The 26,715-nt window shown below is 36.7% G+C and overlaps 1 protein-coding gene across 1 annotated transcript in view; it reads left to right on the forward strand.

Moving 5' to 3' along the window:
- Positions 1-26,715, forward strand: part of SHANK2 (SH3 and multiple ankyrin repeat domains 2) — a gene marked incomplete at both ends in the record, with an annotated part of 300,721 nt that overhangs the window by 235,992 nt on the left and 38,014 nt on the right. The window contains one exon of the mRNA XM_084287266.1: positions 24,448-24,583. Within this exon, the coding sequence (XP_084143392.1) occupies positions 24,448-24,583 (136 nt within the window). The remainder of the gene's footprint in view (positions 1-24,447; positions 24,584-26,715) is intronic.

The following is a 26,715-nucleotide window of genomic DNA, read 5'->3' on the forward strand; positions in this document are numbered from 1 at the left end:
GGATCCACGACCCTCTCAGCAGTATCATATAGCAGTAGCAACCCAGTGTCCTTCATTAGCTGCAGCTGTGCAAGAAGCTGTTGCCACCGTCTTTACTTTGGACTATGTACTCTACGCTTTTGTCACCTGACCAGTAAAATGAATTCTGCAGATACTTTGAATTCTCTTCAGACTTGTATAAAGCAAATGCATAAAAACAAATAATAGTTACCTACTCCTTGAAGTGGTGTGTTCATCCTTTCTGGCACTGTTCAAAGTGTACATGGTTTTCCAAAGTGTGGATGGATAATCAACAGATTAGGACTCATTGGTACTGCAATGATTATCATGCTCTAATTTGTCATGTGTCAGGTTGTATCTCTTGAATTAGCAGCTGAACTAAATCTGCTGCAGCTGATCAGGCTATTGTCAGCTGTTACACATTTATATACACATTTGCATTTGTATATGTATATGTAAGTGTATACATAAACACAAAGGTGAGATACCATTAAGATTATGTTGTAGATAATTGAGATAGCAGAGAGATGAAGGTACAGCAGCTCAAGCTTATACATAAGATACTTGCTATCTTGTTATCTTACGTAAGTACTAGGACTACACCTGGTCCAAGCTGAATCCTTCATTGTCACAGTTTCTGTGAAGCTGCATCCAATATAAACAACCAAATAATAATATACGTGTGACAGTACACTGAAAGCTAAGAGCTGCCTCTTCTAGAAAGAGTGTTCTCATCCAAATTTGTAATCTTTCAGAGCTACAGGCAAACCAAGTTTGAAATAAATACTTACTTCAATAGGTAATTCTTTTTATTTTTTCTTGAACAGAATATATCCTAACAGTTCTTTAGCTACAAAAGCTTCTAATATGGGTAATAATTGTCTAGATGCTGCAGAGGTAGATGTTAAAAATTGATTATAGTTGATTTGTGCCTTCCTCAAAGGCCACAGTAAAATGTCAGAACATTTCATTATTGGGTCAGTGATAGTGAAAAGGAAAAAAAAAAAAAAAAAGAAATTTAGAAGCGTTTCAGTGATGGAAGCTGCCTTCATCAGTTTATCAATAATAGAGACTGTGGAGGAAAAGGGACATATTTGTTTCAACATATAGTTATTTTATTTTATTGCTGAGAATATATTTATTTCTACAGCTTGTTTGTTGTTTTCAGGGAGGCATAGGACTTTACTATTCCTTTCTATGCTCTCTTTTTCTGTTATCTGACAATCCAGTCTTTATGTATGTTCTAAAGTATTTGTGTTTTAGCATGTTTTTGCTGCACAACACTCAATTAATCTGCGTGAGAGACTCTAGATTCTTCTGTGTTCCTTGATGTGTATCAGTGGAAGCTCTTAGCTTTATGAGCATTGTTTGTATGGCAAGTAGAAATAGGCATTTACCTGTTTGTTATCGGGTGCAGCTCTATTAAAGAATGGCAGAGATTCCCAGAGGAGAAGTTAACACAATTGCAAAAAACATTTTTCTCTCTCTGGCAATTTTATCTTTTAGCCTGTGCAATAGTTGTCTTTACTTAATGTTTTTGCACTGAAGCAGGACTGGGAGGTGTTACCATGAAGAAAAATATTTGTTTGTTTTGGGGAACTATGTACCCTCAGTAGGCATACTGTGTACTACAGATTCTCCTTTCCCCCATATGAGTCTCTACTTCATGAACTATCCTTCACACCTCTCTGTTCTCTTACTCTTCTGTTTTCCTCCTTTTTTAACCCAAACAAAATAATATTTTTTGTTTCTATATTGTGACATGAAATTTGCATGGTTGTTCTTTTTCCCATTTTACTGTGAAATGAATGAAGTGTATTCTACAATATCTGAAGATCATATATGCAGCCTTAAACCTGAGCCAATAAATAGGGAGTCAGTGAATGAGTGTTACTCCTTTTAGTAACCTGAAATACACACAACCTGTATTTTTCCACTTGCTAGTCTAGCATAAATATAATAAATTATTCTTCCACCTTGGTCTATCTTGATACTAGGGCAGTATTGTGGATGTTTGTCCCCAGTTGGAAATTAGGAGAAATTTCTTCTCAGAAAGAATAGTCAGGCATTGGGATGGTTTGCCCAGGGAGGTGGTGGAGTCATCTTCCCAGGGGGTGTTCAAGGAAAAACTGGACGTGGTGTTTAGGGGCATAGTTTAGTTAGTGTTGGTTGTAGGGCTGTATCATATGATCTTGGAGGTCTTTTCCAACCTTTATAATTCTCTGATTCTATGGTTTGTGCTTGTTACTGAGGTGAAGTAGAAGTTCAGAAACAATGTCAGTACTAGCACTGTGCTTCTTCACCAGCCACATCACTTCTGCATGTGTGTTAATAGTACCTGGAAAGTGAACTGCATGTTTCTCCCTTATCTCAGCTGTTTGTAGTCTGTTTGTGGAAGAAGGACTAGCACTGTCTGCTGGCAGTTTCTGTAGTAAGCTGCTGGTGCAGCTCAGACTATTGCTGAGTCACACACCCCGTAACACTCCTAACTTTCTGGAAGAAAAATGTTTGTAGCTTTACCAACAAACACTTTTCAGTGATAGAAATCAAACTATGAAGAACCTTTCCATGTGACCCTTCTGTTTATCTAGTTGAACTTTGCTCTGTGTAGCAAAGATAGCAGAATGGACTGTATACACACTAAATGGCTGAGAATTTTGTTTGTATTTGACAGAGGTCTGAGTTGCATAGATCCTCAGAAATCAGGGTTTGGGGAATAACTGAATTAATGAACCCCTTAAGCATCCATCTGGAATATTCGATGTGAAACATATGGTGTGCTGGAAGAGACGTGGGAAGGTAGAGACAGGAAGACAATCTTTACTTTCCGCCATATAAGTTTCTTCCTACCAGTAGACCTACAGACATCTCTATCAGTAGACCTGTGAGCTGTCTACTGAAATAAAACCATTCTGCTTCAAGTTTAAATTGTGAGAAAGTTTCTAACACTTAGTTCGTTAACCTAGTTCTTCAAATTAGTACATTCCCTAAGAAGAATAATTCAATTCAGTACCCAATATGAATACTTAGGGCAGATATCTTTCTTCTTGGCTGTCAGTGGGGAGGAGGTTCTGGAAATTTAGATCAGAAACTGTTGTTGGATCCTTTAGTTTTGTAAGGTTTCTCCTTTCTCTTCTTCTTACTGTAATCTGCTGAAATATTTTGTTTGTGCTTTGTGAGAAAAAAAATATGCTAAGTCATCTCCTAATTCACTGAGTGGATTACTATTTTGGAAGGAACTTCTATAACACAGTATGTTAAAACCAATGAAAAAGAATTTGACAACTCTGCTAAATCTTAACATTTCTATGAAACAAGAGATTCATGCAAGGATAAAAATCAAGCTTCGCAGCTATGTGGGATACACAGTTCTTCCACTGCTAAAACATGTGTACTCTCCCTTCCAGCACTACATGGTCAGAAATCTGAGATTTACATCTGTATGAAAAAAGACATGCTGCATGTGAAAAATATGCCTGATACTCCCTAGGTTGTATTTATTTCTTGTGTAACACAATTAGTGTGGGTGGGAATGTATTCCAAGATTTCATATAGGTCTAATATTTTATATATACATTTAGTTGTTTATTTGTTTTGGTAGGCTAGGAAGAAACTGCTCTTGCTGTCAAGACAATTCATTTTCTAGTCTCAATACCACTCTTTCCTGGAAAAAAATCAAAAGTGCATAAGAAACAATACTACATTGTTTTAGTGTCTCTGATAAAACAGAAATGGCATATGCTCATTACAGAGACTATGAGAGCCTTGAAAGAATCTGTTGTTGCTTCATTTCTCCACGTATGGCTACATAATTAAAGCATATTCGCAGCGGAAATTAAAAGCTAAATGGAGTATTTAAATATTAGAAAAAGCCATTGACAGTGCTTCTCTAATAACAGCTGGTCTTGGTTGTCGATTTTGAAGGACAAAATTCAGTGACCTGACAGCAGCCCTGTCTGAGGTTTGTAATGAAAGATCAGTTGTGTTGAACCTGCAGGGCGTTTTCTTGTTTTTCTACACACACACAAAAAAAAAAAGGGGGTTTATCCCCTTGAACAACTATAAAATGTGAATTAAAAATATAGTATCATTCTGCTTGTTTGAATAAAATAAATGATTCAGTGGCAGGTGCTAACTAGGATAAGCCCTCACTGTCCAGAAAACTGATCAATCCCAGAAAAAGAGATTCCTGATCAGAATATGGAAAGACTCTCTTGAGAATAAGCAGAAGCATATAAATTGTTTAAATATATATAATAATTGTTTACTTATATATAATATATATAATATTATATATTATATATATGTATATGTACATAATATATACATTATATATATATATATATATATAAATGTTTAGCTGTTGTATAAATTCCTAGGGCAGTTGAACAGTAAATGTATTGCTGTTGTGGAGACGATGGAAACCTTAAAAGCATCTGAAAACTATCTGTTTAAATTCAGAGAAACATAAGTCCCATTCAATTGTCTAATGTACATCCGAGCAGGAAGTGCGTGTCTGTTGGGATAAGCATTGTTAGTTTTTCATAGTCCAGTCATAACACAGGGAGGTTTTCCTTTTACTTTATTTCTTAAGTTTTGCTGTGCTATGAAAAGTTTTATCCTTAGTGTTACCTGTGCAGTATCTTGCACTCTGCATATATTTAAAATCTGAATTTGGTCTATAAAAAACATTGAAGATGGTAATACTCATTCATGTCAGGTGAGACATGAGAGATGTATGATGGTTTAATAGTTTTCTCAAAGTGTCAAAATATAATTCATGTGTTCATTATGGGATGGATATGTCAGAAATCATAGGATGGTTTGGGTTGGAAGGGACCCCTAAAGATCTTTCACTAGATCATGTTGCTCAGAACACTGTCCAGCCTGAGGCAGAGGCTCAAATATCCTGTCTGTATAGAACAGTTCACAGGCATGATTTATGTGTTAGGAATAGGTGCTATTCCTGTTTTCTAGGTTAGTATTGCAGTCAGAAATTTAGCTTCCTTCTGGTATCACTCACTGCCATGTAGGATTAATGGCTGGTATAAATGTTTCAGCGGTAGCACATTTTTAAAATTCCTGTGCCCCACTGTCTAGTGTGATTTATCAGTTTTGATATAAACATGAAAACAAATCACTAAGGTAAAAACAGCTGAGGTAAAATTCAACTATGAGTACTGTGGTCCATACTACTATATTAGTAATAGAATAGTTTCAAGTGGGGAAGACTCTGTGAAGATGTAGCAGCTATTATTAGCAAGACTGACTCTAAACCAGTGTTTATTTTAGTCTTGTATGACTCATCCTTGTTCTTACATAAAAGACAAGACAAAGTGCAGTTCACTGACTTTGGACACTATCAAAATACTGGCAAAACCTCAAAGTGTATGCTTTCTCTGAGATAAGTAATTTTGTCTGTCTTTTTAATCTGTATCGTGCTGCATGACAAAGGAAAAGAAAACAAGCAACCACGGTTTATGGTTTCTATAACTAAGACATATCTAGGAAGCTTTTTGCTAATAGAGCCTCTATACTAAAGCAGTTCTGAAATTATAATGTTCAGTGAGGTTTTTGGCATTTGCTGCTTTTTCCTAGCTGTCATCATACTGTATTAAATCATAGCTTTGGGCCAAGTTAGATCTTCTACAAGCTTCCAGATGGGCTACAGTTATGTCAAACAAAATTCTTCATCTCTCCTTGATAAATTATGTGATAACCCTGGGGTGAGACCAAAAAAAAAAAAAAAAGAAATCCAGTTACCAGTTATACGTAGTTCGTAGTTAAGTTAGGGTATTCTTTATTAACCTGAGAGTGAGCGGTGGGAATTCTAGGTTGTGAAGCAGCTCAGAGACACTTCACTAACAAGCAGTTTAGTGCTCTAAATGAAATGTTGCCCATGTAGCTTTTAAGCAGGTGGTATTTGTTTAAAAAAGCATGAAGAGGAAAAAAGTTAAAGTAGCACATTGGGCACAATTGCTTTAAGCCAAAATTATTGTACCTGTTCCAATAAAAACAAAAAGTAAAGACAGGAGCAAAGAAAGTAATTGATAAGCCCTCATTTCTCAGTTGGTAGTTGTGATTTCCTGGTGGAAAGAGTTAATAGAACTTTGCTAATGTTTTAGTTAGAGCTGTGATGAATACAGTATTCAAGACTAAAAATAAAAAATAAAAAAATAAAATTATACAAATGAGTATCCTGCTAAGAAGGCAAAGTAAGAAGTAAAATAGTAAAATATATGACTTTCACCATTCTGTCTTTAAAAGTGAAAGATTGCTTCATCTTTTCCAGATGGAGGAAACTAACCTTCACTTTTATCACAACCTGCAATCTATTCTTCCTCTCTATTTTTGGCTTTTAAAAAATTTCCATTTCACCTTCTTGTTTGGGTATACATCTTTCTGGCTCAAGACAACAGATCCTGTCCTACTTACTCATCAGTTATGCTTTGTAGCTAGTGGCTTAATTCCTCAATGTTATAAGAAACTTTGCCCATGATCGGATGACAGACTTTGATCCTAATTCTTACTTCACTCCAGATTCCTTAATTGATTAATTCATGTTAGTAAAGTGAAGGCGATAAAGATGGTGGAAAATATTTTGTATTTGCAATGTTCCTGCTTGGTAAGAAGGATCTAGAATGCATAAAGTCCCTCATTAGAGTGCAGAGAACTGAGCCATCTTCAATGATGATAGACTCTGATGGCACCAGAATAAGGCTTTAATGAAATACTCTCACAGGTCAAAATTCACAAAGACTCACTCAGGTTTGTTGCTGGATAGGAATACATTTTCCTGACACAGCAGGAGTCACATCACCAAAACGGTAAAGTTTTAGGTGATTGATTTGCAACTAATGACATTATAATTATACTGTCATGATGGAAAACCTGGAGTTATATATAATCAGGGAAAAAAATATATCCTACTCTTAGGTCTCTTTCAGGTTCTGAAAGAGAAAAGTTTCTCAATCACTAAGCAGCTAACCCCAAGGTCCTCCCTATTTAGGAGATACTATCAGCTTAATCTTTTTGCCAATAAGTAATGATATGGTTCTAATCTTGTCTTGGTTTCAAAAGTTCCAACATATTTGCGTTATTTTGTTTGCAACAAGTACATATATTTGTCTGCATATTAAGGGAAATGACAGATACAAAAAGTATTGAGGAGTCAAGGTCAAGACACTTCAGAGTATTGGTACTATACATATTTTCCTTGAAATTTAGGAAAGATCTGATCACAGCATGATGGGGTTAACCCTACTTCCTCTCTCTGCAAGATCAGAACTCAGAGCAGGTAAGCAGTGAAATCTCTCCAGTCAGGTAATCACATTTATCTGTATCTGTCAGCTGCTAAGGGATAACTACTGAATGCCTTATTTAATTAATTCCTTATGTTCTGAGAATACTCCAGTCATTAGTGTACAAGATCATATTGATTCTGATTAAATTTTGGAAATGATAGCGCCTTCAACAGCAACCTCCATATGTCATCCCTGACCATGGTCCCAATACATTTATAATGTTAATGGTGTGGGCACACACATTAACATTGTGCATAGCCTGTGGTAGAGAGAGCCGTGAATTGGCATTGAAGGTACTACCTCTGAAACCAGAAGTGACAAATGTGTGTTGTTGCAGTGCTAATTAGCCTGAGGGCAGCACCATGCTGGTATGGCTGCATTTCTTCCAGGATTTGAGCTCATGTCTTTGCATGGTGTCATGCTGCATCATTTAGGCATGCCAGATTGCTCAGTGCTAGCTAGCTAGCTCAGGTGCTTCTGATGCAGTATTGTGTCAGCCACCGTGAGAGTCATTCTCTCTGTGTCCTAGACATGTCCTCAAACTACGTTATAAGAAGGTAAAAGATGAAGGGCACACAGAAAATGGAGATGAAAAAGAGAACAATAGGAGCATTCCGTGTGAGTAGAACTGGACGTGGCAGGATGAATGGAAGCATCAGTGCATTAAACAGGGTTTCCAAAGAGAGTGGCATCAAGCCCATAGGGATAGCACAGGGATTCAGGAAATCCTAAATATTTGCTCTGACCTTTACATACAAAACCTGTGAATTTTCAAACTTAAATTTTCCAGATTTGGATAAACTCAATTTCTGAATTAAATAATGAGATTTAGTCTTTTGGGGAGCATAAAAATTTCAACTTTTTATTTCTGAGCAAGAACACCAGGAAAGAAATGCCAAGTAAACATGAGCAAAATTGCCTTAAAGCTTTCTGTTGAGACAATGTTAAAATTGGAGTATGTTGTTGACAAGACTGAATTATTTTCCCAGTCCGTTGTCCTTTTGTGTTATTTTTGTGATATACTATCCTGTTGTACCAAGATTAGCCATTTGATGGAGTAAGTAAAGGCTGTATCAGATTGTAGCTCCTCTTTCTCACTTAGAAAACATTAAGGACTAATTAGTGGCATATTTTGTAAGCTTTATTTATTTATTCTTAATTTGCTGCCTCTGAACACCACAGTTTTCACTGTCCCCATGCCTATTAGCTGAGTTGTTTCTGGTACATTCATATATTGTCAAATGCACACCTACATTTTTCTCTATTTCTCTGGAAAAAATTGAGCTTCTTTGCTAAGAAACGTATTCTTATTGATAAAGATATATTATGTATGTGTGTGAAGGGAACTATACATTCTTAGCAAACCATCACTTAACTATTTCAGACTACATATACTTAGAATGTCTAAAAATATCTTTAATTTCAGAAGCTCTCAGGAGCTTTGGTTATGGATCAGGATTTTCCTGTATCCTGCAGGAAGACACTATGAAGACTGACAAACATGCAGTAATGAAAACACTGGCAGAAAGTATCCTGCCTCAGATTTGGCCAATCACATCAGTGCTGCCTGTGCTGGGCTTGGAGTGCAGGTTAGTACGAGAGAGTAACGCACATTAAGGCTACTTTTTACAGCAAGTTTCCTAGAACTAAACCTTTCCTATTAACATGGTCAAACCTCAGGATCTTAATCAGGTCTTTCATGTCTGCCTTCCTTGTAGTTTAAATGAAAAACCTGGAAATCAATAAAAAGAGTATTAAGATACTCTGCAATTGTACCACTAGCATTACCAGAATGACTTGTCAATGTCAGTAACTGCGACAAAACTGATTTAGGTCAAGCTATTTGGAGAGAAATATGTTGTTATGCTGCTGTAATAGGGGCAATTTAAGCAGAGAGCTAAGAGGCTGCAATAAAAAAGATGGTGTGCAAGGAGAATCAATTGCTACCTTAAAGTCATATAGAAGTCACACATCTGACTTGTGTGCGTACCTCTCTCTCACAGTTCTGTTTACATGTGAGTGTATCACACTGCAAAGCCATGTGAGCAACATGTCATTAAATAAATTGTTATTGCTAGCTATGAAATGAAACCAGTAACTACTAGAGTGATTACTTGATGTATGCTTGGCAAAAAGCAAAGTTCTTTTTCCCAGATACCACTCTAGCATGTAAAATTCACATGAGCTAGTAGATTAAAGCATTATAAAGCTTTCTGGTGTGGCTGGCTGCTGGCATGGAACAATGCACTATCATACAGTTAGAATTAGCCTCCAAAGCAAGGCAGCCTCATTGTCCATTCTGCCTCTTGGAAATGATCCTTGGCCCATGCTGATTCCCAAATCCCTCAGGGGGTCTGGCTGGGAGTGCCCTTGCTGGTGCTGGCCAAGCAGGATTTAGCAGCCCAGCAGGGAGTTCAGCACTCAGGAAGGTGGTCGGGTTGTGGTGCGTAACCTGCCATCTGTATTGCTGTCAGGAATGAGCACTCGTCTGGCCCTTCCCTGTCGGTGATGATTTAGGATTAAGCTTTGGCACACCGAGTGTTTACAGGAATCATCCCAACATCTTGCATACAGTTATGCCTCCTTTGGAGTGGGATGCAGCTTGCTGAGTACTTAAGGAATCTGAGCTCCTGAGTCTCACTGAAGGTGTCCAGCTCACTTTCAAGAGTAGTATACAAATCACCTAGACATCAAGCTTTTAATGACTATAACTTTGTGGGAAACAAAATACTTCTGTTTTTATTTATTCCACAAAGCCTTTAAGTTCTAAACCTTTGCATAAGAACTTGGTTGACATTTAAATCTATTTGACAATACTTAATTACAAAGCAATTGAACTGAGATCGTAAGAGGATTACATAATATTTGGTGTTTAAATGCAAGCTTCCCATCCTTACCTCTGGAAGTACTAAGCAATTCTGCCCTTCAGTGTAAGGCAGTAGCATCCCTTTCTGTTCTTCCTTTGCTGTATGTACTTTCTAAGCTTCTTTTCTGATCTGTCTTTGTTTGTTTTTAGACTTAATTCACATTCCAAAAGATTTAATATAGCACCAAGCTTATCTTTATCTTTTGCTATCTGTGAATGTTTTGAGTTTGTTGGGTTTTGTTGTTGTTTGTTTGTTTATTTTTAATTTAATGCATGGAAATAAACGCGGCAGGATAACAAGTCTGCAAAATTACTGCTGCTATGGGTGTGTCTGCTGTTTTCTGATAGAAAAACTGTTGTTATTTTCACTCATGTTTCATTTGTCTCCCTCTCCGCAACGTCTGTGCTGTTCTGTGGCATGCTTATTTCAATGATACGCTTTTTGATGAGTTGCTACATTTTTATACGATCTTACAGCTATTCAGTGTGTTCCTAAAATGTCAGTGCATAACAGCACTGATTCATCCAATACATTGCACAGCCAACTTCTGTTTGTGAAGCAGGCAATTTTGTTGCTAATTTTACTTGTTGAAAGAAAGAGGAGGGCAGGTTTATGTTCCTTTTGGCCACCCAGGAGGAAAAAAGCATTTCTAAAGAAATGTTTCCAGCTTGTTTTGATACAGAATTTGACCGTGTTGCTGCAGAGCAAATGTTTCCAAAGGACAGGCTGCATCATCTTAACTGCCACTGCAGGCACCCACAGACTTGGAGCAATGCATAAGGCAAAAGCATTGCTCAACTGGTTTTGCCTTTTGCTTGCAAGGATACTGCCTTAGGACTAGCATTCTGTGTAGGCTAGGTGGAGCTGCTTTAAAGGCCAGAAAATTTCCTCGTGCTCCATGAGTCATCAGATCAGTAAAAATAGATTTTTACTTCTAACTATTTACAAATAAAATCAAATTTAATGAAAGGTTTGATGGCGATTCTTATCCACTATGACAAAATGCTTTGAGGAGTCTGCTGTTGTACTTCTAAGATGGTTGTTCACAAACCAAAATAAATCATTCCTTCTTAACAGAGTAGCTGTTTGCATGATATGGTAAAAATGTCACTCTGCGTGCATAGTGAGTAAATTAGGACTTTGCTGCTTTGAAGTGGTAGCAGAAAGACTCATAATGAATTAACAAAGTTGCTCGTATAAACAAGTTTGTTTTCTTTAAAGAGAACAGAAAAGTTGCCTTCTGTTGGTTTTGAGTTTTTGTTCAGTTGATTTTTATAGCTCTATGTATTTGTATCTAGAAGTTGTGATATATTATAATTACAGAAAGACATTCTGATACTCTTGTACAAAGTAGGATGATCAGAATTTTTCTTGTTGCCTTTGTGAATACGCCTAGTGAATTCTGTCAATCCTATGCAAAAGTAGACTGTCCATTACTGTTTTTTATAATATGTTCTGCTTCCTAATCAAATCTGTTAGTTTTTCACCACCATCTTTTTTTCACCACCACCACAGAGCCTTAGCATCTGATGACTGATTAGGTATGTTACGATGGATTAGTGGATTAGTTATTTTCTGCTTTTCAAGGCTGTTGAACAGAAGCACAGGCTTAAAAGTCACAAAGTGAGTCTTGGACAGAATTGGGGTTGTAGTGCAATTTTGATGCAGAGCCCCATTCCTGCATTAAGTAATCTCATAAATTCATTCCTATGGAATAAACTTTTACTTAGATGAAGGAAATTCCAAACCGAACAAAGGTACAAATATTGTACTTTTATATATATATATATGCACACAGATAAGGCCATGAACCTAGACTTCTTTTCAGTACAAGTATTTGTAAATCTAAATGCCTTTAATTATTATTATCCCTTAAAGTTTTTAGGGCAGGTTAACTTTAGATTTAGTAGTGGGCAGCCTGCTAGAACCATGAGGTTGGTACAAGAAGAGATTGTCTTGACTGCTCTTTCTCCAACTTTTTTATTTTTTCCACAAAAATAAAACCCAAGGATTTTATTTATTTATTTATGTTTGTTTGTTTGTTTATTTTTCTTCCAGACCTGAACCCTGCAAATTACTTGGTTAATTTGCATCAGTTACTACAGTCTGAATAGTTCAGGCAGTTAGGACTGAGGTCCAGAGGCATAAGCTGTTTACCATTTCTTGACTCAGTATTGCTACTGAAGTCAGTGAGCATTTGGATAAAGGTAATTAAATCAGGACTTTGTTGATCGAAAGGATGCCTTTCTGTAGTGTAGGTCATCTGCGTGACTTGACTGAGCAAATAACAGTCAAATCATGCAATGGTCTTGGAACAACAAATAGTGCAAAACTCGGGCCTGCCCATGGGCTTGGTGGTCCTGTCCTTATAGATAGTAACGTATTAGTAAGTATTAAAATGCCATGCCATGCTCCTTTCCAACATTAATCACTGAAGACAGATTTCAAGTAAAGTGCACTTGATGAAGCGCTGTCTGTGTATCTTTACTATGAGGCCCTGTCTATGCCTCTAATCAAGCTGGAACTGCTCCTGTTGTTTCTGGACTCAGTTCTCCTCTTCATGATCTTTTATAAAGACAGTCAGCATATTCACACCTGAATAAGGAATATTGGATTACATTTGTTTCCTTATTTAAGGCTCTTTTCGGTCACCTTTATTTCTTTGCACCGTGTATCTGTAAAGCACATAGTAATTGTCTACAGGTCTCAATCTAAGACATAAATGTTTTACTGTATGTTTGTACAGCAAATGCCATCATATACACCCTAACTACTTCTTGAGTTTTAACAACATCAGATATGGCCTACAAAAGGACTTCCAAGCAATTCTGACTTTAAGGCAGAGTGCATTGAAAAAATGTGAGAAAGAATTACCTCCATATGCTCTAAAATCAGGCTTTCCTACATATAGAGAAATACGCGAGCAATACATTTTTTATTCTTCCCAGTGCAGATGCATTTTCTGGAAAGTGACTACATGTGGGAGGAGGAAATATAGATTATCTGCACTTGATGACAACACATTCTGTCAATATATCTGTGTCATCTCTGTAAAGGCTTTAGCTGGAAATCTTTGTAACGTACAGAACCGATCAGTTTACAGTCCATGTATAATGTTTAACTTTAAACTGTGTTGCTTGACTAATGTATGCTTCCCTAATGAAAAGAAATATTAGACTGCATTATTCATACTCATGAAGAGATCTGTATTTTGATACCTAGTTTAGCATTCTCTGCCTAATGGCCTTTAATGTAGGTATTCAGAGTTTTAAAAATAGAAGCGCTCAGCCTGCTATCTTCTAGCTATTGTAAATACTTATCAAGTGGTTCATTCAGAATTCAGATAAAGATCCATTGTCTTCTCACTGCTTGCATAATTCCACCATGCTCATGATTTCAAAAAGGATGTATTTTTAGGGTTGAATATTACCTCCTGTTTTTATAAGGTGTTAAGTTGGGAATTGTTTACTTGGGGTCTGAAGCATTTAGTCATTTCATAGGCAAGAGTGAGGCAGTTGAGTGCTGTTCTCAGGGTGTAACTTCACAGGTGATCAAAGCAGTAATGCTGGCTTCAGCTTCCTCTGATCTTCATTGCTGTCCCCACACGCCCTCTCAGCTGCACAGGTAAAGCTGTTTTGTGAAGCTGCTCAGCAAATAGCTCTAGGAATAAGCCTGGCTTAGAAGCACAGCCTGTCCCAAGTGAATCCTGTTCTTCATGAGGCCCTGCAAAGAGTTGTCCCAAAAGAGCTGAGGGGTGCAACAGGGAGTATGCTAGCACAGCACTGCCACAGGATGCTTGGGCATGGCTTGTCAACTGAACAGACAACCACTCCTCCCTCTGTGCTGGGCGGTCAGATCATAAGGATAATCTGGGAACCCATGCACTGTTAACCATTTCACTTGAATGATCCAGATTAAAATTATAATTTATGTGTTGGTTTTGTTTGTTTGTTTTTTTTTTCCTCTGAAGTCAAGATATGGGAAGGGCCTCACAAAGCATTAGTGACTCTGCTGATGAGAGCAGCAGGTGGGTGGTCAACTGGAGAATGCAGAGGAGCAAGAGTCTGTTAAACTTACTGTTCCTGCAGAACCACAGCCTGAATGTGCAGCTGAGGCTGTATTTCTTTTCTTTATGTGGAAAAGCAGTTGCTCTTGACCTCAAAACAAACCCCAGCAAAGGTGGATGATAATAGATATGTCAGAGAAATGAGGTGAAAGCAGCTTCTGGTTGCAATGGTTAAGCAGTTTCAGATTTTTCATGCATGATTTCATCTGGATATGCTGGAGATGTATCATTAGTATATGGGTGACCTCTAGTTTGCTATTTTTGGTACTCAGAGGTCAGCTGGCTATGTATCATAATTTATAAGCTATTATATCAGCTAGAAACAAACTAAAAGTAAGGTATCTGTTTTTGAAAAATACTCTGTTGCACTTTAAACTTAATTTTAATTTTACTGAATTCTCAATTAGAACATATTTTCAAAAAGCATGGAAATTTGCACAAATAATACTTATCAGCTTATCTTCATGCAGTTTATTTTAAGAAAAACAGAAGCAAATGTAGCAGAAAGTGGACAAACTATGAGGTAGTAATGAAATTCAGGTATGCAAAATACATGCTGAAAATAATAAATACATGCTGAAAAGACCAGAAGAATAACAAATAAATAGAGTACCAACAAAGCTACGGCAAGGGGTCAGTGCTTGTCAAATCCAACTTCTGTGGTTATGTTAGGCCACCATCACTGTAAGGATCACTGCGAGCCAGACGGTTGAAATATTTGGCTTTGGCATGCTCCTGAGTTGTCAGGTCAGTGGGGAAGGAAGAAGGGAAAGTTTAATAAAAAAAAAAAAAAAAAAAAAAAAAAAAGGTGACATTTTAAATTGTGCCCAGATTCTCTTTTTAGCTATGGACCTCTAAATACTGTTTCCAAGTGCAAGCCTCCTCTCTGATAACCATTCTGGGTGTGAGGAAATTAAGAAGTGGTCAGAGACCTGTCCAGACAGAGACTGGACTTCTTTTGTTCATCTTGGATATTCCCAGGCCCTTAAATACTCAATGAATATAAGCCACATTCTTTTAAATAGGTTAAAATATCTAGGATAGGTCACAATCTCATACTGCCCTGTATCAGTATATAGCTATTAGGTGTATTATTTTTATGAAGATTCCTCAGCAATTGAAACCTTTTCAGGTTTGTGTAGGAGAGTGCCAAAGAGATGTGCAGAATTCACTTGATTTTTTCCTAAGAGTAGTTATCACGTGAAAAACTGCCACCTCTCACACCTGAAAGACATTGGACAAATTCATCCTATGTGTAATTTAATTGATTGCAGTACACTGCAGTTCAATCAGCTGCAATAAAGTTAATTGAACCTCTCCTAAGAAATGTGACTTAAGCCAAATGATTCAAAATAGTAACAGGTACTGATTAATGGAGACAATTATTTTTAATAGGACTGGGTCCAAGTAATTGAGCAATGCTTAAATGTTCTGTATAATGTAGTCTCATGAGGACAGCAGCTACTTACTTTCAACAGCTTTTGGTTCAAATATAGGTACTAAAAATGCAAAAATTTAGATTAAAATACTAGTTTTATGTGGCTCCATCTGTCAAACCATGGTATTGGTAAGAGAAACAGTACCCTTCAACTCTTCTGATTTTCTTACATTCATTTAGCTCTGACACTAAACATAGCCACTGAGTTCTGCACAGAAACAATACTGTTGCTTTCTGTTTCTTGGCAATGTTTTTAATGGGACAAAATAAGATGCTCTTGAGTAACCATTTTGATACATTTCCATTACTTAATTTTTCTGCTAAGGCTTAAGGAAGTAAGCTGGGGATAAGAGAAGTTCTATTAAAATACTCAGCTGTGTTTCCTTGTTATGCTTTATTTGTTTGTATATATAAGTACATGGTCACAAGCAAAATTCTCAACTCTTCTGAAAAAAGGTCATTGTTAAAATTCTTGTTCAGCCAAGACAGGAAATTTCTTCCACTTGGTCTGCTTGCAGAATGCATGGAGAGTAGAGGGTTAATGGTTATTTAGGTTACTAGCAGTCCAAATGGGAGGAGAAAAAAAAATAAGAAGAAGAATAATGAATATAAACTAGTCACATGTGGACCTAGGATGAGATCAGATGGCAGAGGTTTGGGGCCTAACAGGGGCAAGAAATTTGAGCAATTCCAAGATGGAGCTTGGTTAAATGTTAAGAAATAAATTTTGTGATGCTGTTGCCATGACAACAAAGGAGTCTGGAGTTAAGGATCTGAGATGCCTCCTCATTCTCATGCTTCTAGCAGAAATAGATGTTCCCAAGCACAGCTGAAGATTTGCAGAACTGGTACTACGCTAGAGTACAGTGAAGCGCAGGCTCAAGCTTTCCTCAGCAGCATGGCTCAGCAATCTCTAGGCAGAGCCCAGATTCCTGCGGCAGTTCAGGAGACAACACTTTTACCTGCTGCTCAGCCTATTGCGAGAAGGGTCTGGTGCCTGGCTGGAGCAGTCCTGGGGACCCAAGGTCTCACCAGGTGGATTGTGCTTCAGTCTGCTCCCCTTGCTGCAGGTGGGCACTGGGTGGCTCTCTTTACTGGGTGGCTGGACGCCTTCCCTTGCCATGGGAGCTGGAGGAGCAAAGTAATATTTCCCCGCTTCCATCCTAAGGGTGTGATGACAGGAAGAAGTATAAAACCTCAAGACATAGTATCTCCACAGGGTGTTTTCCTTCAGACATTTTATATCTTCTTTGTTTACCACAGTATTTGAGCTTATGCGAAGAAACTTTTACTGTGTTATTGCTACTAGCGGTTCTGATACTTTTCCTGTTATGTATATGAACTTTTTCTGCAAGGCTGTACTTCTCTGTGGTATGTTTTCTTTTGAGCAAACCCCATAGACTCACAGAATTGTTGGGGCTGGAAGTCACCTCTGGAGGTCACCTGGCCCAATTCTCTGCTCAAAGCAGGTTCGACTACGGCAGGTTGCCCAGGACCGTGCCCAGCTGGGCTTTGAGTACATCCAAGGATGGAAACTACACAGACTTTCTGAGTAACCTGTTGCCCTACTCAACCACACTTGCATTAAAAAACATTTTTTCTTATGTTTCACTGGACTTTCCTATATTTCAGTTTGGGCCCATTGCTCTTGTCCTATTACGGAATACGACTAAGAACCTGGCTGTCTTCTTTACACCCTCCCTTGCTTTACAGCCATCAGTCCAGGGAAATATATAAGCAAGTGGGTTGTTATTAAAAATCTACTTATGCAGAATTTCAGCTATATTTCCACAAGCTTATATTCTTGGCTCTGTAAAGGTGTTGTTGTTAGTGCCTTTTATGAGGCACTAAAAAAGGGTGCATAAAATCTCTGAAACATCTTTTGCACTAAATTAGATTAGAGAGGATATGATCAAAACCTGGTAACAATCAAAGAAGTCTGCGTTAGAGCTCAGAATGTCAGCTAACGTCCTTTTTGTATTAGGTATTTCTTAAGGATATTCCAGAGACTGTTCCACACCAGTTTCAGGACTAGTTCAAATAAATTGACATGAACCTTTTTGACTTGCCTCTTCATTTGGGTCTCCAAATTTTACCAGCAAATTTATCCAGTCATTCCTTTCCTGTAATACTCAGGGAAAAGTATGTTGCCTACAGAAATTGTTGAAATTTCATGTCCTTTCAACATAGACAGTCTAACTGAGTGCTCTTCATGTATTTGGTGATGATGCAAGATTACAGTACAGAAAACAGAAGTAAGCACTGTTTAAAGTATTAACCATTCAGCACAAATTTATAGTTTTCAGCCTGAAGAAAATAGACTTTTTTTGACACTGAATACATTTGTAGAGTGCAAATTCAGGACATGGTCTGAGTTTGGGCTAAATACTGCTTTGGCCCTTCACAAAGAGATTAAGACCAGCACAGCCATAAGCACCAAGAGCAGTTGCTGGCTTTCAGTAAATAAAACAGCCTTGTAACTGACTCCTAGGTTAGCACTGCAGATATAAATAACAAATGAATAACTTCCCAAAGACTGTCTAGGTCACTGTGTCTTTGTTCCACATTTTGATCTACAGAACAAGAATATTTCACAGATGGTAAATTCGTGCTGGTTTGTGACATGCTCAGACAGTGTCATGTGCACAACAGTGCACATGCAAAAGTATCATTTGAGCCTCCTGAATTACCTGTCTGCTGTTTATTTTGCTGGTACCAATTGTAATGGGCTTACCATATGTTAAATGTTTACAGAAGTGGTGGATTTTTAAAGATTGCATGGACTGGGGTATGTAGCTATGTATAACAGGGAGGATTGTTTGTTGTTTCTTTGTTTTTGTTTTTTTGTTTTGTTTTGTTCTGTTTTCCAAGTAGTTCAGTGGATGGGAAGAGCTTCTGAGAAGTTTATTTTGACAGAATGTGCATTTGCAACCGCAGGGTGAATTTATTCACCATTGCACCTGTGCAGCGGTCATTGTGAATGAAATTACAAGGTTTTGTCTCTTTACTTACTGGTGGAAAGGACTGACTACATTTTCCACAATGTTTTGGTAATGGAAAGATTAGGATGCTACATGATGTATTGAAGAAATTAGGATTTTTTTAATTATTATTAATAGAACAGAATCTGTAAAGGTCTCTTTCTCTGGTAGTGTTTTTTTCTTTTGCACCTTCCTACGGGAAGGCTGCGCTGGTGAATATGTTCCAGCTCATACATCTGCTATCCTACCATGTGCAGGTTATTTTATTTTATTTTAATTTATTTTATTTTATTTATTTTCCAACCTTTTTCAAGGTTATGCATTTCAGAAAAAATGCTTTTATGCAGCTTGTACCAATATCCATAAAATCTATCCCAGCATCTCCCAGACATCTATGAACCATCCAGTGTTCTGTTCCAAAAAATCCATATTTTTAAATAACAGTATTCTACTTTCCTGCCCTAAATTTGCTCACATAAGTACACTAGATACATGTATTTACATAGCAAAGAGTCTGTTTACAATCAAATATTGGCCAAAAAAGGGAGCAGACACCCAACAGTAGCTCTTGTGTGGAATGAGTACTCTAAAGAATAATAAGGTATTCCATTTTCTTTAAAACATGGAAGTGAACATTTTGGGAGGTACATGCCCGTGTGTGTGAAAGGTTAATCTTAAGAAAAATCCTGAACAGATTTCAGGGTAATCCTTTCTCTAATCTTGCTGCTTCTAAAGTAAATACAGCCTGCCCTGTGGGCAGTATAGTGATCAGTTAGAAACGTGTGAATGCAATTATATTTGAAACAAGTAGTTTACAATTTTCTATACCTCTTATCAGTTTCTGTCTGGCTACACTGACTTGCATGCACCTGTAGTGCTCTCTCTTACTGTTTCATATCTAAGCTCTTTGTTTCCTTTGAGATCACCTAGAATGTCTTTGTAAAGATGGACCAGGAGAGAAGATCCCTGTTTCCTCTCCTTTGTGCTGGGAGCCGTCGTCTCCCTTTAACTCCTGATTCTGTCTTTCTCTTTTGCTTCTGGCTTCATGCCATCAGTTCTGGTGCCCTTTTCAGCTTCAGTACATCTCTTGAAGTCACCCGTCAAATGACTTCCATTCAGACTCACTGTAAACCAATTTCTAGCATATCTTCATCCTTTTCAAAACTTCTTCCATTTCATAAACTATTGTCATTCCTAGTCCTGTGTGCTTCTGTCCGATGTTATCAGGATTATAAGATTGCCTCAACAGGAACATCTTTTTCTTTGTAAGGTTCAGAATAAATTTACTGATGTCATGGGTGTTCATATATTATCTTTTCTGTGGAGGGTGCTTTCATGTAGGGAATATTTCACACAGGAAAAAAAATGATTACCAGATTGATATTTTGCCCTTGGAGACAACTTCATTATATATAATTAAATAAAATTTTATGATTCTTACTGTTTTTTGTGTGTTTATGTGTTAGATGTTGCTATGTATAAATGCTCTGTAAGGTCAGGTCAGAGTGGCAGACGTGGATATTAAACATACTGAGATTTGTGGTGGTCGGTGGTCTTTGTCCCTGATTTACTCTATATTTTTGAATTATCACTTGAGAGAAAACCCAAATTGGGGAGAGAACTCTTCATTGGTGGTGTTCCAAGCTCTTCATGCAAGAGGAACATCATTGTTGATCCAAGTCTCTGTTTTGGAGCTTTAAGCAAGTGTGAACTCCAGCTGTGAAGCACTTTGAATGCAAGCCCCAGAGCACTGCACTGTTGTGGGTTCTTCAAAAGGTTGCTGGAGGGAAAAGAAACCTGTCTGCTGTGGTGGCAGTACTGGGGATTGGAGAGAAGACACAGCACACTGCTTTTAATCTTGGAGAACTGAATGTCTCATGTTCAAGCATATTGCATTACTATAGAAACCCATGAAATGACAAGTGTGTGAATAACTGGTTCCACCATCCAGTGGAAAGGAATGAAATTGCATAACTATGTGGAAGTGATGGCAAGTGTTATTTTCTGTCTTGTATGAAAATGTAGTGCCTTAAATGTATCCAGAAGTACCTGGATTAGCCAGCTGTGTGTACCTCTAATTACAGCCGCAAGCTGGTCCACCTATATCTTCTCAAATACTGATCACCAGCATGAGCATCACTTGCATTTCATCTGTGTTAACCATTGTAAGCTGTCAGCTAACTAGTAGTGGTGCATCACTTGGAGCAAAGGTTAGGTGGAAATCTCTCTCACCTGCTATTGCTGCCTGTTCAGCTTCATCTAATCTTTCTCACTGAGTGGTTCACACAAGGTTAAGTTACATGGGGCATCTGAAAACAGTGTTATAATTCGTGTGGCTAATAGTATTTCAGTACATTGAAATACAATGTACTCCACACAACTAGGAAATTATTTTGTCTGGAAAAAAATATCTGCTATGATTTTTTATCATTTGTGTCTCCAGCTTGCTCTGAAGTCATAATTTTCCCATCCTGTAGCACTGTACTTGTCTTTAAAACTGATGTATATTGATTATACAAGGTGGAAAAGGTACTGAGGCATAGAAGTAAAAAATCATGATATTCATAGAAGTGTTCTTTTTTTTTTTTTTTTTAACCACTGCAAGAATATTTCATACATATCCCGTGGGATATGTTCAGCTTGAGAGTTTCTTGGGCTTCTGGTTTAGGTTATTTTTTAAAGACATAGCATTTATGAGGTCATATTATTTCATTAATTATTTCTCAAATTCTCTCAAATTGCTCAAATTAACTTCCAGCCTACTGAACAGTTCTAACCATATGACAACAGAGTGTGAATTTCAAGAATATTATGTCCTGAGGCCTCCTTTATGAAGGATGGGGCAAAGATAGTTCTGTGGAGAGAGGGAAAAAAAAAAAAAAAAAAAAAAAAGCTTTGCGGAAGAGGTGAAGGAAAATAATAATTTTAGGTTTGGCAATGAAAAATCACAGAGAATATGCTGAAAGATTGGGTTGAAGAAGAGGGAGAAATAGAAATCTGTGCCAGCAAACCAACTTTGCTAGTTTGTTTATGAAATATCCTTCTAAACACTTTGACACCAGAAGCAAAAATATTTTTTGTTATATTTCAAAGACTATGATCACATTGAATAGCAAATACACATGCTATTATTAACTGAATTGGCACAGGTGAAATAGATACCTAAGTATTTTCTTGACTATAAAAATTTACTTTCCTCAGCTTGTTTACAAAACGTAGATGAGACAGAGTAGTCATCTTTCCACTTTCAAAGTTTGAAGGGGAAGCAGAGAGACAGTATCATCATATTATTCATACCTGAAAAAGTTTTGCTGAGTAACATCAGACTGAAACTATCAAACAATCATGCAAGAACTCTGGTGTGGTACGATTTAATGTCCATTTCTACAACCATTTAGCTGATATATAGAATACTGAGGAGGGTTAAAAGAAATAGAGAATCTGTGGCTGAAATCTGAGCTCTTTAAAAGCTTTTCACAATCCTGATTTTATCATAGTTTTTTTTAATCATGCTATAGTTTTACCCACTGAAGTGCTAAACATGGTGAAGATGTATTGTTCTGCTGATTTCATAGTTCTTTTCTTAACAAATACTTCTGTAAACTCTGAGTTAAGTAATCTTTAGATCTCCTATCAATATTTTATTTTTGTAATAGAAATCTTTTTGGTACCAGCTTTTGTAACTGTGCATTTTAAATAACTGTTATAAACAGTCGTTTAGAGGTTCTGTTTCTGATATAGTTTTTAAAAATGCCATATATATTTGCTCTTGCTCTAAATGTTAAATATCATTGCACATAATGATGCGAACAGATGGTATGCTGCATAAGCTGTTTATCATTTTACACATTTATCACTTTACATTAGTGAAGTGTACATGTTTGATTATTTTTTTTTAACTTTTGTTTTATTTGGAGGTCTATTTATTTTTTGGCAGCATTAGAGGATATATTCTAATCCTTACAGACTTTTGTCCTTAAATTTTAACTCCAGCAAAAATAGAGTTGATGCAAACTCTAGTTTTGAATTACATAAACTTTTTTTTCTGTGGAAAAGGATTACCTGGTTGAGGTTTTAATACTGGAAGGTCTTTCAGAAGCAAGTGGATAACTCTGTTTGCTAAAATGCATTAGACAAATTAAATGCAGATGCCATTGGTCTGGCTAGATACATGTAGATACCGTATCTTGGCATTAAGTAGCAGATGCTAAGAAGGTGTAAAATACAACAAAACATCAACAGTCCTATTCACATCAATACTTATTTATATCCTCCATCTGCAGAATAAGAGAACTTCATATTTGCCTGCTCAGCAGGTCTGGATGCTCAGCATGTGCTGCATCTATGTCATTTTATATGAAACTGAAAACAAAAAAATCTCAAAAGGCATCTCAGGCTTACAGACATAGTACACGAGTAGTGCTTTGAGACTTTTGACTGTAGCATTGCTTTGAAAATATGGTTTGCTAAGACATTATTTTGTCATAATGCTTCTTGTCTAATCTAAACACTGAAAAAGTCAAGATTTTCATGTATGAAAAAAAAAATATGATTTCTAGTTGGAAAGGGTTTTCTTTCGCTTGTTGTTCTGCTAAATAGCAACAACCTTTAATGAGAGATTTTGCTTTAAACTGTAAATTCTTTTGAGTGTGAGATGCCCAGCCTGTCAGAATAAATAGAGGAGGCTAAAACTGCTTACTTTGAAAATGACTGTTCATTTTGTAAGGCACTGAGTGATCTCAGTGAAATATAACTGAGTCAGTTGAATTTTGGATAAAGATCAAATTCCCAGCATGTATTCTGGCAACATCTCTTCAATGATTCTATTCCTTAATATCATTTATGTTCAAGTAACACATGCAGGATTTCAGTCTTATAATGCTGCTATCATTCAGATTTCAAATAACTCTAAGTGACTCCTTATATATTGTGTAAACAAATTTTAAATATTACTTTTATGCATGCTTATTTACAGATTTTTACACCTATGCTTTCTTTTACGTCTAAGAAGAAATATTATAGAGCAGAAATCTTGCTGTAGTAGTAAGAGTTACCTGGAGAGTATATGTTTTAAAGTTGAATGTTGAATGTGGTTTAAAGTTTAATTGGCATGACCATAATAGATGGTAAGTGTTTCATATGGTTAACTCATCTTTCTCCAGGAAAATTATTTTGGACTGCTATGGCCCTGTTGCCTTTGCTTCCTAGACATCAGATCCTTCCAGAAACTCACAGAAGGAAAACACTGGAAAATGAGGAAAAAAGTGCATCAAATAAAAGAATGCCTATTGAATCTGAGAGTTCATTTCAGGAGTGAAAATCTAATTTCTTGGATGATCTAAAGGGAAAAACTTCTAAATATATCATTGGTTAAATTAGAGAGAAAAATGCATATAAAACATTTGTGCATAATGCCATGGTAAATAATGACTATTATTTAAGAAAATATTTTAGTGTGTGAAATGCAGAGTTGTAGCACACTAATAGTTGCAAATAAAATATGTAAAGGAAAAGGTTTGTTTAAACTCTTTGTGTTTTTTGTGTTTTGTTTTGGTTTTGTTTTTATTTTTGTTGATTTGTTTAACTGGTAATTATAGGCAAATTAATTTCATATTTCATGAAGAGTTAGCTTTTCTTCTACTGTTATATTGTCTATATAATTTTTATTTTTATTAAAAGATAGTAATTAGAAATTCTGTATCTTCCTGTTCTTTCTACCTTCTGGGTTTAAAAATTGAAACAGATTTTTTTTCAGCATTTTGATCTAAAAGAACATTTTCTGTCTTTGCAGGTTAACAATGAGAATGTAGTGAAAGTTGGCCACAGGCAGGTGGTGAACATGATTCGACAAGGGGGCAATCATCTAGTTCTAAAGGTTGTCACAGTAACCAGGAATCTTGATCCAGATGACACAGCTAGAAAGAAAGGTACATTTTTCTCTTTTCCTAATGGAGTCCTTCCAGTCTTGCTCCATAGAAAATAGGGTAGGAACAAGAAATTCTGATTTATAAATTTCCCTTTTTAAATTTGAAATAGTCTTCTGCTATTTAATTTAGAGTACTTTAAATCTGATGACATACACGTTACTACATGACAAGAAGGATAGTGTTCCATTGTCATGCTTGACGTGAAATTTCTATCTTTGTGGATCTTTATGCTACATTGTTTGAAGATGTTGTAGTCAAACTTCTTGATGTGAGTGTCTTGCAGTAATGATGTAGAAAATCCACAAAGATCAGATTTGTATTTATTAATAAATTCAATCCATACTTGAGGTTAATTTGAAGTTACTGAGAACTTACAGTTTGGCAAAACATTTTATAAGGGAACTTTATGAGCATAGAAAAAGCAAGTAATATATTTTGACTGAATTTCTGATAGAAAAACTGTACACTACAGTGGTCAAATCATTCTAGGTGAATACAAAGTGGAAGGATAGTTCCAGTCAGGGAGAATCCCCTCCTCCTTCTATAAGTTGAAAACATTCAAGTTCTATTTGTGCCATTTTACAGCTAACAAGAAAGCAGCTGATCCAGGAGAGGTTAGTACAGTATCATGTGCTGCAAAGACTTTGGGAAATAATTGTCTGAGTACAAACAGGGAAAGTTTTTTCCCAGTTTAAAAGCCTATTTTTTTCCTATATTAACTTTAATGGAGATTATGGGATAACCTATAAAGTAAGATTGGGCTATGCTCATAAAAATTGCAATGTTCTATACCCCCCACCTAAACCTCATCCACCCCCACTTCACCAAAAAAAAAACAGCAAAATTTCACAAAAAAAAAAAAAAAAAAAAAAGTAAGAGAGAGAGGGAAAAAAAAAAAAAAAGACCCCTCCAAAAAAAATATTTGACACTATTTCCTTCACCTTAGGTGCTCCTGAATCTGCTCAGGTAAAAGCTGCTCTGGGAAGTTATTAGGCCTCATAATTATCATTAATCAGAAAAGATTGCTGCTAGTAACTAGTGTTCAATTCAGAAGCATCACATTTTTGAAGACTCCTGTTCCTCCCACCAGTTTCTTGAATTGTCACTCACAGCCACCTGGCTTTTCAACACAAGAGCAGGCTGGGATCTGGCACCAGAGGGCTCCCTCTTTGTCCAGGCATAAGACTTTCCTTCTAAACTGTGAATGTCCTTGACATCTCCTTCTTAAAAACAAAGCAAAACAAACAAACAAAACCACTTATAGCACCTTGGGGGAAAAAAAAAAAAAAAAAAAAAAAAAGTTAAAATAAATCATGTCCAAACCCGGTTTTACATAAATTTTAGCTTAATAGAATTACCATTAGCACATTCTAAATAAACATTTCACTTCTGCCTTTTGATGTGTCATACTGGCCTTACATAAAACTACTGTTGTATACAACAGAAAGGGAAGAATAAGTTGTTTCTATAAAAACACACCCCAGTTCTTTGCCATCTTTCCAGAGCTTTCTATTGGTCACATGTCATTTGCCAAAATGCAAAAAACATTCACCTTTCCATCTTGACCCTTTTTGATGCAAGTTTCTTTCTTCTTTTGATGCAAGCCTTTCTTCTCACCTGAAAAGTGCCGTTTTAAGTTGGGAATTGTATGGAAGGATTTGCTTGCCATCAGTCTCCTTCATGGTGGTGGCAGCTTTAGCCTCAATTAAGAATCCAGTATTTTATGCCTCAAAAATTTGCTGTCACTTCTCTTGTTGGGCAAGAGCAGAGCCGAGATTGGATATTTGCAATACTTGAGCAGTAGATACCACATACGTGACATTAAACCTGAGCTATATTTTTTAGTTTTATTGGCACACTCTTGTTCGAGCCTCTCTGAAAAGATGAAAGAGTTTAACAAGGGAAAGATGAAACTGACATAGTGGATATAGCTGATACAGAAAGGCAGTTATACTTCCCTCTATTACTCTTTCTTTCTGCTTTGCCACCTGTTGTCAGAATGGTGTAGCATCATGTACGTTATTGACCAAAACACATCAGAATCCTTAATTTTTCCTGGTGTCCCAGCACCATTTCTACTTGCTGGAAACCTCCTGCTTTTCTGCCAACATTACCATAATCTTTTCTGATGT

The sequence above is a fragment of the Netta rufina genome (genome assembly GCF_964035555.1).
Source record: "Netta rufina genome assembly, chromosome: 5".
In the NCBI taxonomy this organism is placed as follows: domain Eukaryota; kingdom Metazoa; phylum Chordata; class Aves; order Anseriformes; family Anatidae; genus Netta; species Netta rufina.